General features: G+C 41.4%; 1 protein-coding gene across 4 annotated transcripts; it reads right to left on the reverse strand.

Annotated features, from left to right (window-relative positions):
• Nucleotides 1-1,800: 1,800 nt before the first annotated feature.
• On the reverse strand, nucleotides 1,801-13,588 carry DNAJC8 (DnaJ heat shock protein family (Hsp40) member C8). 4 transcript variants are annotated; one of them, XM_026076324.1, is made up of 9 exons: nucleotides 13,513-13,588; nucleotides 12,516-12,617; nucleotides 11,019-11,075; nucleotides 9,152-9,218; nucleotides 8,440-8,534; nucleotides 7,464-7,535; nucleotides 6,264-6,355; nucleotides 5,172-5,247; nucleotides 1,801-2,594 (listed from the first exon to the last, which is right to left on the reverse strand). In XM_026076324.1, the coding sequence occupies exons 3-9, from the start codon at nucleotides 11,064-11,066 to the stop codon at nucleotides 2,472-2,474; spliced, it is 573 nt and encodes a 190-aa protein (XP_025932109.1). In that variant the 5' UTR covers nucleotides 11,067-11,075; nucleotides 12,516-12,617; nucleotides 13,513-13,588; the 3' UTR covers nucleotides 1,801-2,471. The 4 variants fall into 4 exon arrangements, with proteins under 4 accessions (XP_025932109.1, XP_025932110.1, XP_025932107.1 ...); XM_026076325.1 differs by having other exon boundaries at nucleotides 13,502-13,521; XM_026076322.1 differs by lacking the exon at nucleotides 13,513-13,588 and adding an exon at nucleotides 13,365-13,431.
• Between the last annotated feature and the right edge of the window lie 32 nt (nucleotides 13,589-13,620).

Here is a 13,620-nt window from a genome sequence, read left to right on the forward strand (position 1 = left end):
AGTCCTAGAGATCTGAGGTCTTTTAGCCATTACAATCTCTCTACCTCTTGAAGTTAAACAACGCTTCATTCAGTCTATCCCATTGCCTGGGGATGCACTGCCAGAGGCAGGCAATAGCAGARCCTGCATCAGTTGCAGGGATCCAGGTTATGCATTTACTTACTTCCACCTATGGGGATGCACCAACGTGATTCAAAACAGTTTGCTTTTACCAAGCCTAAATGAAGAGACCAAAAATTGCCCTCCCAGGTTCCCTTCAGTGGAGCAGAGAAACATCTAGTAAAGGGCCAGGTATTTGCTGTTCCTGAAGACTGCCTAGCAGATGGGAAGCTTCAAGGGATTTGACTGAGTAGGTAAGACGAAGAAATAATGAGTATTTAGACACATAAACATATCATAGGCAGGACAGGAAGAAACAGGAACAGCTGAATTTAGAATGAAACAGTATTGTTAGAAGCTACATGTTCGGCTGCCCCAACCAAGTTGTAGCCCAGTGGAAAAAATGACTCAAACTGCAGAAACCTACACGACTAACATTCAGTAACTTTAGCCACAGAGTGCATTTTTCTAGAGCAAGTGGTGAGCAATGCAGAAATGCTAGAAGCAGCCTCTCCACTGGTGAAATTATCACAAACATAAATGTTGCTGAGAAGCAGAATCAGGAACTTAACCCAAGTCTTAGAAATGTTTCAGGTTCTCAGAGGACTCATCCTGAGCTACCTGAAAAAACTGTACAGAAAACTGTTCTGAAGGGATCAGAACAGAGTGGAGAGCACTGGCCACCTTTTGGCATATTCATCTCAGCCCTGGGCCTGTCAAAAAGTACTACTTGCTCAGCAGCTGCTTTTCCTGCAGAAGTCTGTATAGTAACATAATTTCATCATGTCCTCTCCTCCCTAGGAGGCAGAAATAAAAGGCAATTAATCAAAACTTAAGGGTTGAGACATCAGAAGACAGGCACAACTCTTCAGGAACAGCCAGACCAACCTTTCTGAAGGGAGAGGTGGACAAGGCTCTAGAAACACAAAGAGTAGCACAAAAAATTGAGCACGTTTGAAGATAAGGGCAGATAAGACAACAAGGCCAAGTAAAGGGAGCTGGTTAAAGGCAGTGAGGAGGAAGAAAAGCAGTATCTTTGTAGAGGCAGCTACCCACAGGACCCAGGTATGGGGATTGCCATCATGATAGAAGGGACGAGTCTGTGGAAAGGTCTCCAGAGGAGTCTGCCAGGCACATGTGAATTTGTAGTACATGTCACTTTGAACTCCTTCAAACAGTTGAGAAGCTCTTAAAAAAACCCAACAAAAACAAAAAACAAACAAAAAAAAACCAAAAAAAACCCTTGTAATACACACCCAAAGATTTTATATATATATATATATATATGTATATATATATACACACACACATTTTTTTTTTTATATATATATATATATAAGAACGCATGAGTTTACGCATGAGTTTACGCTCATCCCATAGCTCTGAGCAGTCTCTCCTTCTCACAGGCGTCCAAGTCCCCCAACCCCTTTCACACTCCCCAAAGGCACAATGAAGTCAAGATTCAGCACAGACTCTGGCATCTCTGCATCCACTCAGGCAGCAGTCAGGGAAGAGATGTCCTCTCCCTGGTGCCTATCTGGAAGGCTCTCATTTGAAATTCAAGTCAGAACAGACTTTTGAAATAACAGCAGACCCTTCCAGGGAAAACATTCATGCTGAGCAGCGATAACATCTCAGTGGCCAGCGCTCAACTCACACCCTTACAATTGYATCTTTGAATAATTCTAAGCAAGAACCTGATAACTTGGGTAAAAATTTATTTTACATACAGACCATTGCAACTAACTATTAATCAAGAGAAGTTACTTTTTCTTTACAGGAAGTGACCAGCTCATCTGAGATTAACAGAACTCTAAGCCTGAGAGCTGGGATTTTAGTTTGGAAATCAGATCTTGGGGGTGGGGGTAGGGGCGGTGTCTTCCAAGCACCACTGAGTTCAGTGAGGAGCTGCAGCCTGTTTAACTGCAGGTCAGCTGCACTGCACAGTGCTGGAAGCAGATTCCCAGAGCCAGTTCGGACCTTTCCAAAGCTGGACTTGCTGAGAAAGACGACGCCTGGAAAGGTACTGATGCATTTCAGACATTTTGTTCAGCTCTCAAACTAGAAATGAAAGAGGTGAAACAGCACAATCTCTGTGAAGTACAAAACATCGAGTTACAGGGCAGCAGACAAACAGGACAGCAATAATGGCGGACCCTCCTAAGCCAAGTGTTCTATGCACAGCGGGTTCCTGGCCAAGGTCATATTATGGCCCTAGTTCAAATGGACAGAGTACAAAAAATACTTTGACCAATAATTAATTGTACTGGAAACAAACAGTCTACTAAAAAGCTATTCTTACTCTAGGTGCCAATGAGTCCTTAAAAGCAGGGAGGGGACTGAGGAGCTGCACTTGGGCAGTGCTGCCAGGATCATTCACGCTGCTCCATTTTTACTTTGGGAGGTCTCAGGAAGGTCCTGTTTTTCTTTTCTTTCTTCCCCTTTGTATTTGCCTGGAAATTTCTCCAACTGTCCACACGACCATCCCGACTTTCCTGGGGACAACAGAGAGGAAGGGGAGGGTTAACAAGGGCAAGAGTCAGAGAACTGGCCGTGTGTACCATTTTCAAGAGATCAGTAGCAATTTCCCCCTTACCCAGCATGTAGTACTCTGGCAGCCGGGACATACAGACAGTGCGAAGAGCCGGAGTAGAGGTTTACAACTGAGCTTACAAACACCAATATAAGTAGCATGCTGTTTTCTTGTTTCAGAAGCAACCAGCTTGGGATGTGCAGTCCTGACTATAGCCTACCAAACCCTCTGTTTGACTGAGCAAACAAGAAACCTCATCTCCAATGGATGTTCCCAATCCGTCAGCCTAGAACTTGCCACTTCCTTACTGTCTCACATCCCTGTGACACCTCTGTGCTGCAGCTTGAAGGCAGGGAGAAAAAAGAGAGAAGGGAAGTGTACTGCTGTCTCCTCTCATGCTTCTTGCCCCAGGTCTCGTCACAAAGACACAGTAAGAAAAGGTCTCAGTTGCGCTCTTTTCTCTTCTCCCTTGCCTATCGGGGGAGCAGCAGAAACCCTTCCTGAAGGAACAGGACTCTGCACAGACCCCGCCTATCATTCCTACAGGCTGAAGGTTCAGACATTAGGACAGAACAAGTCCAGGGACAATCCACTTTGAAGTGTGTGATCCGTATACTCAAGGCCCACCTGAATACAGCTATGTCTGTATACTGGGCTCTGGCTAAGATAGCCTACCTCACTCACGTCCATCCTTCCCCCAGGGCAGGATCACACCTTTACTAGGGATGAGGCTAAATGGCAACTTCTGTTCTAACCCTCTTGTTTTGGGGCAGGGTGGGTGAAACTGGATGCTCCAACCTGCTCCTTCTGTGGTAGACCAAGACATGATTCAGCTCTCAGAGCAGCCTATGAATAGCCCCTAGAAATAGCAGACAAGAACTTGAATGATGGAATATTCCTATGAGCATTTAGAAGTGCTGTAGAACACATGCGAGGGAGGAAACCTACACATCTACACATCTTTGAGGTAAAGAGACAGGAGAGCTGAATAGAACTAGAATGCAATATGCAGAGAAAGGACTGGAATCAAAAAAACAGGAGCAGGGAACCACAGAAGAACAATCCAGAGGTGCAGTGCGAGCACCTTGAAGGAAGAGGGGTTTTTTTTGTCATTTTTAACTGACACAGATGCAGAACTCTTATTCTCACAAACAAGAATCAGCACACACACAGGAGCAGCCAAGAATTCATATGCTATTTTGTCTCTAATCATCCTCCCTGTCACAGTCACTAGCACCAATAAGCTTCCTATTCTTATGTAGTCATACAATCCATTTTCARCATTAACACCTAACTTTGATATGGTCTTTTCACATAGATTAAATAGCCACTGGCAAGGCTGGAGAAGATACTTGCAAGTGCAGTGGTTCAGCTGTTTAGGAATGGTTGAGGAAACAAAGGTACTTCAACAGCTCAGTAGATTCTCTGTTTGGTCCATTGTTACCTGCTTGTGATGTTTGCTCACGTCCTCAGCTTCTAACCTTCAATGCGTCTCTACAGCGATTGATGCGCAACCTCTCCTGCCAGGCTGGCCACAGAACTTCTGCCAGCAGCAAGGCAAGTAGCACACTCATTTACCTCTTTCCTATTATGTGACAATACCAATAGCGCACACTCAACACAGCAGCATGACGCATGCACAGTAGATTCAGCGTTTCCCAGAACATCCAACATCCTGCATTCACATTATATAGCACATAAACACACATAAACTCTTTCCAACTGAGCCTCCAGCAAAATCCTAGCTGACCACTTTCCACAGGATGTCAGCCCAGCTCACACACTGCTCTCCCAGATGCCCTCTTTCTTAAAGGCCTCTCAAACATGAACTGGGATCAGACTGTGGGTTAAATGAACAACATAGCTGATTCTTTTCATTAGGTCCTCCACACTCTCATTAACTTCCTTCCTGCAACCCTCCCATGTAATTTCCTGTCATGGGACTGCACCTCTGCTGTGTAATGAAAGAAGAGTTGCAGGCCATATCAACTATTTTGGCAGGCTTTTGCTCTAGAACAGCAGTGCAACCACCACAAGCTATTTCTGATATGCCTGAACCTTGAATATGGGGTGAAAGGGACCAAGAGAATTGACGCTCATTCAGGTCTTTGATATTCACCTCAGATACAGATTATGTAGGCGTTAGCAATCAGACTGAAAAATACCAACTCAGTCCGCACCAGTGGCTGAATAGCTGCCAGATTAAATGTCACTGGTCACCGGTGACTGGGGCTAAACAATTAAAATTTCTGCCTTGTGATAAGAATAAGCTGCTAACAAAGTTGAAAAATACTACACCTTAATCTACCTGATCCCTGTTTCCAGAAAGGCGATATCAAAGTCATATCCACAGGCTCTTCACCACATATAAAGACAAAAACAAGGCTTTTGCGGGATCTTTTACTACATGTCTACTTAAATTATCTTATAGCACCTGCAGATAAGAAGCTTCTCTTTTCTCTAGGGGTATTCCCTACAGCATGGCTGAGAATTGCTGAGGTCCCTCCTGTAAGTGGCATCCAGCTAAGCTGCTGATTACCTCAAAGTTCTTTTGCCATTCTCGCTCTCGTTTAGCTTTCTCTTGTGCCTCAATTTCCTCTTCCCTCTGCCGCTTCCTGGAAGGCAGATCACAAAAAAGTTATGAACCCACAAGCATCTACATTAGAAAAACATGTAATGCTCTCAGAACATCCCAGAAAGCTCTTTTGATTGCTTGGCAGATTAAAGTGCTTATCGGAAGAGATACATACACATTCTACATAAAACACCTAAGACAACACAACAAATAGGATTTTATTTCAAATTGAGGTGAACAGTGAGCAGAAAAGGTGGTTTGGCACCACCAACAGTATGCATATACTAGACCAGTGAGTCAGCTTCTCTTGCATAGGATGCCTTTGTCATGCTCTCAGCCTCTGAAGTGATAAGTTTCTGAAATTGTTGAGAGCACACATTTTGAGGTTAATAAATTTCTCATGCAAGGTAATAAACCTACCGTGCAAGGTAGGAATGACTGAGAGATTTTTTTCCCCCCTCATTTTCATCTGTATTTAGAAGTAGTGCCCTGCAACCATCCCCTAGATTGCCTTCATTGATCACTAGAGGAAAAGCCCTGCTTTATGGAAGTGCAAAAATACATCTACAGTAAGCACTCAAGCAGCATGTGATGAAAACACCTAAGATAGTTCAGGATCACACATGCCACGGGGTATAGCTACACTTAATTAAAATTAAAAATCAATTCTTTATATGCTAACAACATGCAAAAAGGTCACCGTTTCACTGTTTTGGCTGGCCTCCATAGAGTACATAAGCACACCAAACACATAGCGTCTTAAATACAGGAGGCCAGGTTTCCAATAGGCATTTCTCAAACACAGAGTTCTACAACCAACAGGTTGCCCAGAGAAGTGGTGGAATCTACCTTGCTGAAAATAGTCAGGACACAGCTTGACAAGGACCTTAATAACCTAAACCAAGGCTCTGCTTTCAGCAGAAGGTTGGACCAGGTGATCTCCAGAGGTCCCTTCCAACCCAGACTTTTCTATGATTCTGTGATTTCTCATCTTCTCTGAGGAAACAGGAGGGGTGAAGAAAAGCCTGAACTGCAGAAACAGAATGCTGCTCATACCTTTCATGCATTTCTTTAGCTTCTCTTTCTTTCCTCTTGATTTCCAGTTCAGCAAAGAGCTTCATGGTCTGTTTGTATACAGCCTGTTTGAACTGTAAAACACAAATCTGGTCTCAAAATAATGCACATTAACACAGTTAGAGAAGCCTGTTTTACATGAGAATGTAAGCAGCATAGAAAAAAAATGTAAAGCATATGTATGCCCATATCCTGCCTTCATAGTAACTAGTAGCAGAGGCATAGGAAATGGTATAAAACACTGCTGAATAAATTCTGGGCCTGACACCTAGAAACAACTACTTATTATGCTACTAAAGACTCATTCCATTTGGTATTCACAAAGCTGTGCATAAACAGAACCATTTATTTCAAATTCTCTTATTCTTCTGTTGAGTCTTGCAACGTCATGATACTTGACACAACACAAGAGACAGTCACTGTTTAGATGATAATTTTCCAGCAGATCTTCTTGCTGTTGCAACAGTCTAGAACTAGGTTTCTAGTGGGAAATATGAGTATACTTAAAACAAACTTCATTACTGAAGAACAGCAAGAGACTTCCAAAAATCAGTGAAAAAAAAGACTGTTCAGGGGTTACTGTGATGACATCAATAGAAAAAAAAATTGCTTTATAGGAAAAAAGGGTGAAGCCCCTAAGCCTAATGATGTCAGTGTTTGAGAATCACCTAATCTCCTAATATCACTTGACTTTTTCAGACTAGGAACTGGGAAAGAAGAGCTGTCTCATGTCATACCTTTTTGAGTAAATGATTTGTTGCAGAATAGCAAATCTATCCTCAAATGCTGTAAAGAAAAACCAGCCCAGACAGCTCTTATTACAGAATGGCATTAAGAGCACACATCACACATGCTGCTATAGGTTCTATACATGCTGTTGCTGGCAGTAAAAATGCCGCAATTCCAGCATTCAATGTACAGTTACAACAAGAAATTCAATTCGAAAAAAACTGTGATGCACAAGTAGCAAAGACTTGCTCCGTGAAAAGAATTTGAATACTTTGATCCACAGAATCTCATGATGAATTTACTTTTTACACTTTTTCAGCAAGTCAAAGGATTTACAACATTCTAGCAAATCTAATAAAAACTTTTTGATTGGCTTTGATTCCTAAGTTTTTGAAACACATTCTATAGAACCCCAGTGCAATACCCAGCCTCTTTGAACACCATGCAACTTACAACTTCAGGATCATCCTCTTCTACAATGGGAGGTTTTCCATCCTTCTTCAACTGCTTCTTTTTTTCTTTCACCTAAAGATTAAGAACAAAAGTAGGAGTCTGAAAAGTTTTACAGGCCTTCCATCATAGTACCTAAGTATTTCTGCATTCCTAGTTCTCTGGGTAAGAGCTACAGATGACAGCAAGATGTTGATTTGGATCATGTTTTATTTTAGATCCAAACCACCTGGCCCTAGGTCCAGGTAGACACATACAACATCACTAGTACCTGACCCCTAATAATTAAAAACACTGTTAGGTACTGTTCATTCAACACAATCCCTCTGGTTTGAGTCTTTTTTTTTTTTTTTTTTAAAGAAGGATATATTTATATCCAATATGCAGCACCCAAACTAGCAGGAAGTTTATTTTGCTTTGCAATATTTGAAAGACTAACAGCATCAAGCAATATTTGAAAGACTAACAGCATCAAGCAACATAAAGTGCTCCTTGGTTTAGAGTACCCAAGTTCTCCCACATCATTTGCTTTCTCAAGCTTGTTGCGTTTTAGTCTGCTCATATCACTCAACTAACTTCTTGGCTAGTGTAATCCGAGCTCCTTTCCTTATCTTATAGGTCATTTTCCCCAAAATTTCCCAGTTTCCTGCTGTCATCACCTATTTTCTTCCACCTACACACATTTCATCTGCATCACTCATTCACAGATTCAAAAGAAATATTTAGGTTGGATCATATGGTCTAACCTAATTATTGCAAGTACTGAATTTCACTGAATTATCCTGTGCTGAGCTCAACAGTAATCTTGGATAAAGCATGTTTGTTCACGCTCACAGTCCAATTGCACAGCTTTGTTAAGAGCTCTGCTCAGCCCACCTTTTAATGACCTAAACATACAGCATGTGTACAAATAAAAGCAAATTACAAAGCACTTATGACCCACTCACCCCACCTCTGGCCGTTCATATGGAATACTTACAGTATGTTCCACATATTCTTTTCCTGCCTGTATCACATCCAAGGCCCTCTTCTTTTGCTCTTGATCTAGTAGCAACTTGTACGCTTTATCTACAGCTAATGAAAAGCATCAACATTAATAGCATCGTAGTCACATTTGCAGGGTGTTGCAAGACTGGTACTTGTAACCACCTGAACTTTGCTTCCTAGGGCTTTTTTTTATTTTTATTTTTTTAATACATTTAGGCAAGCAATATCCTGATTAGTCAGATGAGATTTGGAGTACAGTAATGAGAGAGACTGTCAGCCACCCTTTTGGAGTTCGTAGGGTGAAAGTGTCAGTTCTAACAAGTGTTGCAAGTTACAAAGCATGAGGTAGGTTTAAGTTGCATGACTCCCAGCTGTAATTCAAGCCATAAGCCAACACATTTTCTGTCCTGTGGTCTTTGTTCAAGAAAAACTGTTTAATTCATGCATTTGATTTTATTCAGTCTATAAACATTATGGGCCAGTTTATCCCCACGAGCTCTAACAACGCCATTACTGCCACCTAGTGAAATTCTGCTGCTGAAATGGCACCCCACACATCTCCCTCACCTGAAACAACTCTACAGCAATTCTTCTGTCYTTCAGTGGGGCCTCCAGTCCTAATAAATCATTTAAACCAGCTACAGAAAAATACCAGACCAACTACTATCACGCAGCAATCCATAAGGAAGTTGTGAGAGCATTACCTTCAAAGGCCTTCTGGGCTCTATCCGCATCATCTTGATTTTTGTCCGGATGTACCAATATTGACAACTGCAAGAGAAAGGATCTTGATACCAAGACTATTCTAGAAGATAAATAATATTCCAGAGATTTCTGTGAGAGGAGGGAAGTAGTCTCAGACAGAAGGAACCTTAATGGATCACACTCCTTTGCAAACAGGCAAATAAGCTGACAACACGTTTGCCTCAGCAAAGGCTTATAGAGATTTCTAACTGAAAATCAAGTACAACTGCAGCTACAAACATGCTGTCTGAGAAAAGCTGCAGCTTTGGATCTACAAAGCAATACAAATAGCCTTGAGCTGCAGTAGCCTAGGGCTGATATGAAACCCTTGGTCACTCAAGTTGCGTGTCTCTGGTCTTAAGTAGAAACAAATCTACAAAGATCAGCCTCCACTGATGTTTACCTTTTACTGAAAGACCTCTGAAGAGGGAAGTTCTCCAGCATCTCTAAGGCTGTTCAGAGGTTAAACTACTTAAAGAGCGGGTAAATTTCTCCTTAGGCTCCTCTACTGAAGGGGAAGAAAACTCCATCCTGCACTCTTTGTCCAGCTGAGACAGGACATCGATCACTACCATCCTCATGGCAATCTTTAATGGACTAGAGAGCACATGTTCACCATCTTCCCTTTCCAGGGCAAAAGAAACTTCTTTCAGACTTTCCCCCATTTCTTTTTGTAGACCTCTTATTTTTGCTATTGTTGTCTGCACTCTAGTTTTTCTGCTTCTTTCCTACCATGATGCTCAAAACTGGACATAGGGCTGGAACTGAAATTGCATCAGTGCTAAATAATGCAAAATAATTACTTCTTGAACTCCACACATGACAATTTCTAGTTCACAGGAAAAGGTCTGCCTCCCATCCCCAACAGCAGCATGCTGCTGATTTATTCAGTGATTTGCTATAGCCAGTATCTTTTTCTTCTTTCAGCTGTTCCACCTTCTGTATTTAGGCATTTGGTTTCTTCAATACATAGTTCCATGCACTTTATTTCATCTTATTGTCTTCAGAACATAATCTATCACCCTGAAGCTAAGGCAGCCCCAATTTACTATTTGCAGAAATGAAAAGTCAGCAAAGGACTGAAAAGTTATCCTACCACTCCTCAAGTATTCCTACAGCCCATATCCCATAACCAACTCACCAGGAACGTTGATCTGTCAGCACAAGACAGCCAGCACAGTTCCCTGTCTAAAGCCAGCTCTTAACGTTTACTGCACTAATTGAGGTAGTAGTCTGTAACCCTCTTTACATTGCATTTCTTTGCTGGATGCACTGACAAAACTCTTTTTTTCTGCAGATTACCCCAGTTACTGTGTTGAAAAGGCTATGGAACAATGCAGAAGAGTCAGTGAGCAGGGCTGCTGCTGTCACTGGTAACCCAGCAACAAAGAACAACCACTGAAATTATTAAAGAAACTTCGCAGAAAATATATTTCTGGACTGCAGTCCAAATATTCAAGACAAATATGTTTTTTCAGATCTTGATTTCTGATAAATTTTCACCTTTTCTTTAGGCTAAAATAGTATGTTCAACAAAATGATTACACATAGGCATATCAACTTGTACTAGCCCAGCCACGCACTTTACAGGCAAAGCAGCACACCAGGCATGGATCAGAAACACTTCTGCAGCTCTCACATTGTTGATACAAAGATTGTTCTATGTATTTCTTCTTTTTWAAAAAAAAAAAAAAAAAGGAAAGAAAAGGCTACTTATCAATCCAAATACAGCTTTACCACCATTTTGCTTGTTCGCAAATGCAGCTGCCTAATCTTTACTGAGCTTCTACTCTCCCTCCAAAGGCTTCCAGTGCAAAAGCCAAATACCTGCCGGAACCTTTTCTTTATCTCTTCATCTGTGGCTTCAGGATCCATCTGCAGTACCTAAAAGAGACAACAACAGGGCAAGTTTGATGACAGGCTCCATTTTTCAGGTTCACTGGCATATAGACACAAAGTCAGAAAGCTCCCCCCATCAGGAAGTTGCTTCAGGATATGAATTTTCACCTGGTGGCACAGAAACATTTTAAGAGGACACCAGGTTGGAGCATTCTACTTTTTAACAATGATACATTGCTCTTGACTATGCCAGGGACCTTTCCACACCTGAGTTTTGTATAGACAGCTGCCATCCCTAAATAGTCACCTTTGGTCTAAATCTTCAGCCAGCTCTATAGCAATGCTTAGTTTGGCAGAAATGGAAGCAGATCAGGGGACAGCTTTGAGACACTGTTGAATCATTCATAACTGGGAACTTAGGGCAGGAAACACACTATTTTGTAAAAATGTATTCATTTTAAGAGAAGACAGGAGAGTTTTACTGGTTGTTTTCCATGAATGAACCCACTAGTCTAGGTACTGATCTTTAGGGATGTGGTAGAGTTTAGAAATTCTTTTGTGAATTAATTTACTGAACCAAAAGCACTAAGGAACAACTGAGCTAACTCAATGCAGATGTATGCAGGTCTGACACTAATAATCTGTAATTAAAAAAAACCCCACAAACAAACACCAAACGCCTTGCAGGAAAGGAGCTGTCTACTTTTAAATGGCTTTCTTAACAATTTACTCTCCAAGTCAATAAGATACTACAAATAACTGAACATGTCAAAGTGAATTTGCTGACCAGCCTCATATTGGATTACAAAAAGCTGAGCATCTGAGGATACAAAAAGGCAACTGAAGATGATATCAGGAAGAAATAGCCACATGAAAAGCTGGCTCCAGTGCAACATCAGATTATATTTTATGTACTGCTCTTTCTCAGCCTTTCAAATTATTTAAGACTTTATACTGATTTATACAGACTTATAACCAATTGCATCTGGAATGAAACTATAATAACGTGGAAAGGAACTGTCTGTCTTCCTTTGACTCTTCAAAGATTGCTCTCTGGTCTATAAAGTTAGAGTCCCTTTCTCATTCAATGCACTACACACATTCAGTAGCACAAACATCCAAAACAAAAGGCACAATCAGAAATGCTGAGCCAGAAGCATTAGGAACAGAACCTGACAAGCATATCACTTGTAGCTGTTAATGTTTTCATTCAAAAAGCACTAGGCATTTATCTGACAAAATCTTTCAGTGTTATTGCATGAAGGAAGTTTGCCGAAAGAATACAACTTGTTTCACAATAAACAGTAAAAAGGGAGTGAGCGCATACACTCTATTCTTCTGTATTTTGTAAGCCTTGATCATAGTAATCTACATCTGGAGAATTTTTTTCTTTCTGAAGTTTGGTCTTTTTACTGAAGTAAACTCCCGACAAACCAGGAAGTTGGTATACCAAGTCAAAAGGAAGAATAAAATGCTCTGACTAACCTCAAAGGGGTTCAAGTTGAAATAGGAAGATCCAGGTCGGGTCAGCCTGTCAATTTGGTTTTTTGATGTTAAAACAGAGTCTCGTTTTTCAATTTGCTTTACCTGAAAAACAAAAGAAACTTTCATCCACCGGCCATCACAGCATGCTTAACTCTTTCCTGAATGATTACTACAACAGTCATCATTATCCTGTACTACAATTTACAAAATATCTTGCTCATTCCAAGCCTGTAGCTATCTATTTGGTAACACTATCTTCCTCAAGCATTAGGAGGGCACATTTTTCATCCTTTTCTATAGCATGACAGTGTCTTCAACATTACCTTTAAACTACAAAAACTTAGAAAACACGTCTCCCCTATGCCTGTTCAACAGCTGTGCCTTTTTCCCCTCACCTCACTTCTACACTTTACCAGCACTATCATCATGATTTTTTAGGTACCTATTCCACTATTGCTTTTAACCCAGTATTGGGGACAGGCCCTTAAACACATTAAGTCACACTGGTGCAAATACAAATGTAGATTTCATTCTGACCAAAGGTTATTTGATTCAGTTCAGTTTACTTTTTGTTCTCTATAGTACTAAGCCAAACCAAACTGTGTATTTATACTCAACATTCACTTTTATTTAAAGGAATAAACAGCTATGGGCAAGCTCATTTAAATAAATCCAAGTGGTGCACAAACTAACTGACTAACAGAGGGTGAAAGAAAGGGAAAGGGACCTCATGTAGCTTACCAGGACGGTAGCTCATCCACAAAAAAGCTAAGCCATGTAACATAACAAAGCACTATGCACAGAGATTTCAAAAAAGGCTGTAGAGCACACAATTCCCACCAGATTTACCTCTTGAGAGAAGGCACAGCTTAACATTTGACCCCCTCCACCAGCCACAACAGAAGCTTTTTATGAAGGAGAAAGAAACCCCAGGCATCAGCAATAATAATTCGGAAAAAAAGTCACCCCAAGGCCTGAAAACGCACCAGCCCCGCACCTGCCCCTTGTGCACGCTCAGTTATTGGCTCGCCGCCTGCCCCGCTCACGTTTCTCCCCGAGCAGCGCCGCGCACGGCCCCGAGGGCCCGCTCCCCCCGCCCGGGGCC

This window comes from Apteryx rowi, unplaced genomic scaffold (assembly GCF_003343035.1).
Source record: "Apteryx rowi isolate R43461 unplaced genomic scaffold, aptRow1 scaffold_43, whole genome shotgun sequence".
Classification (NCBI taxonomy): Eukaryota; Metazoa; Chordata; class Aves; order Apterygiformes; family Apterygidae; genus Apteryx; species Apteryx rowi.

Excerpts from the sequence above, each read along its gene's own strand:
- DNAJC8 (XM_026076322.1), bottom strand. The coding sequence starts at position 13,391 with ATGTTAAGCTGTGCCTTCTCTCAAGAG. Across the intron at positions 8,535-9,151 it reads AGCCCAGAAGGCCTTTGAAG|CTGTAGATAAAGCGTACAAG; the intron begins GTAATGCTCTCA and ends GCTTTTCATTAG. Across the intron at positions 2,595-5,171 it reads AATGGCAAAAGAACTTTGAG|GAAAGTCGGGATGGTCGTGT; the intron begins GTAATCAGCAGC and ends TGTTGTCCCCAG.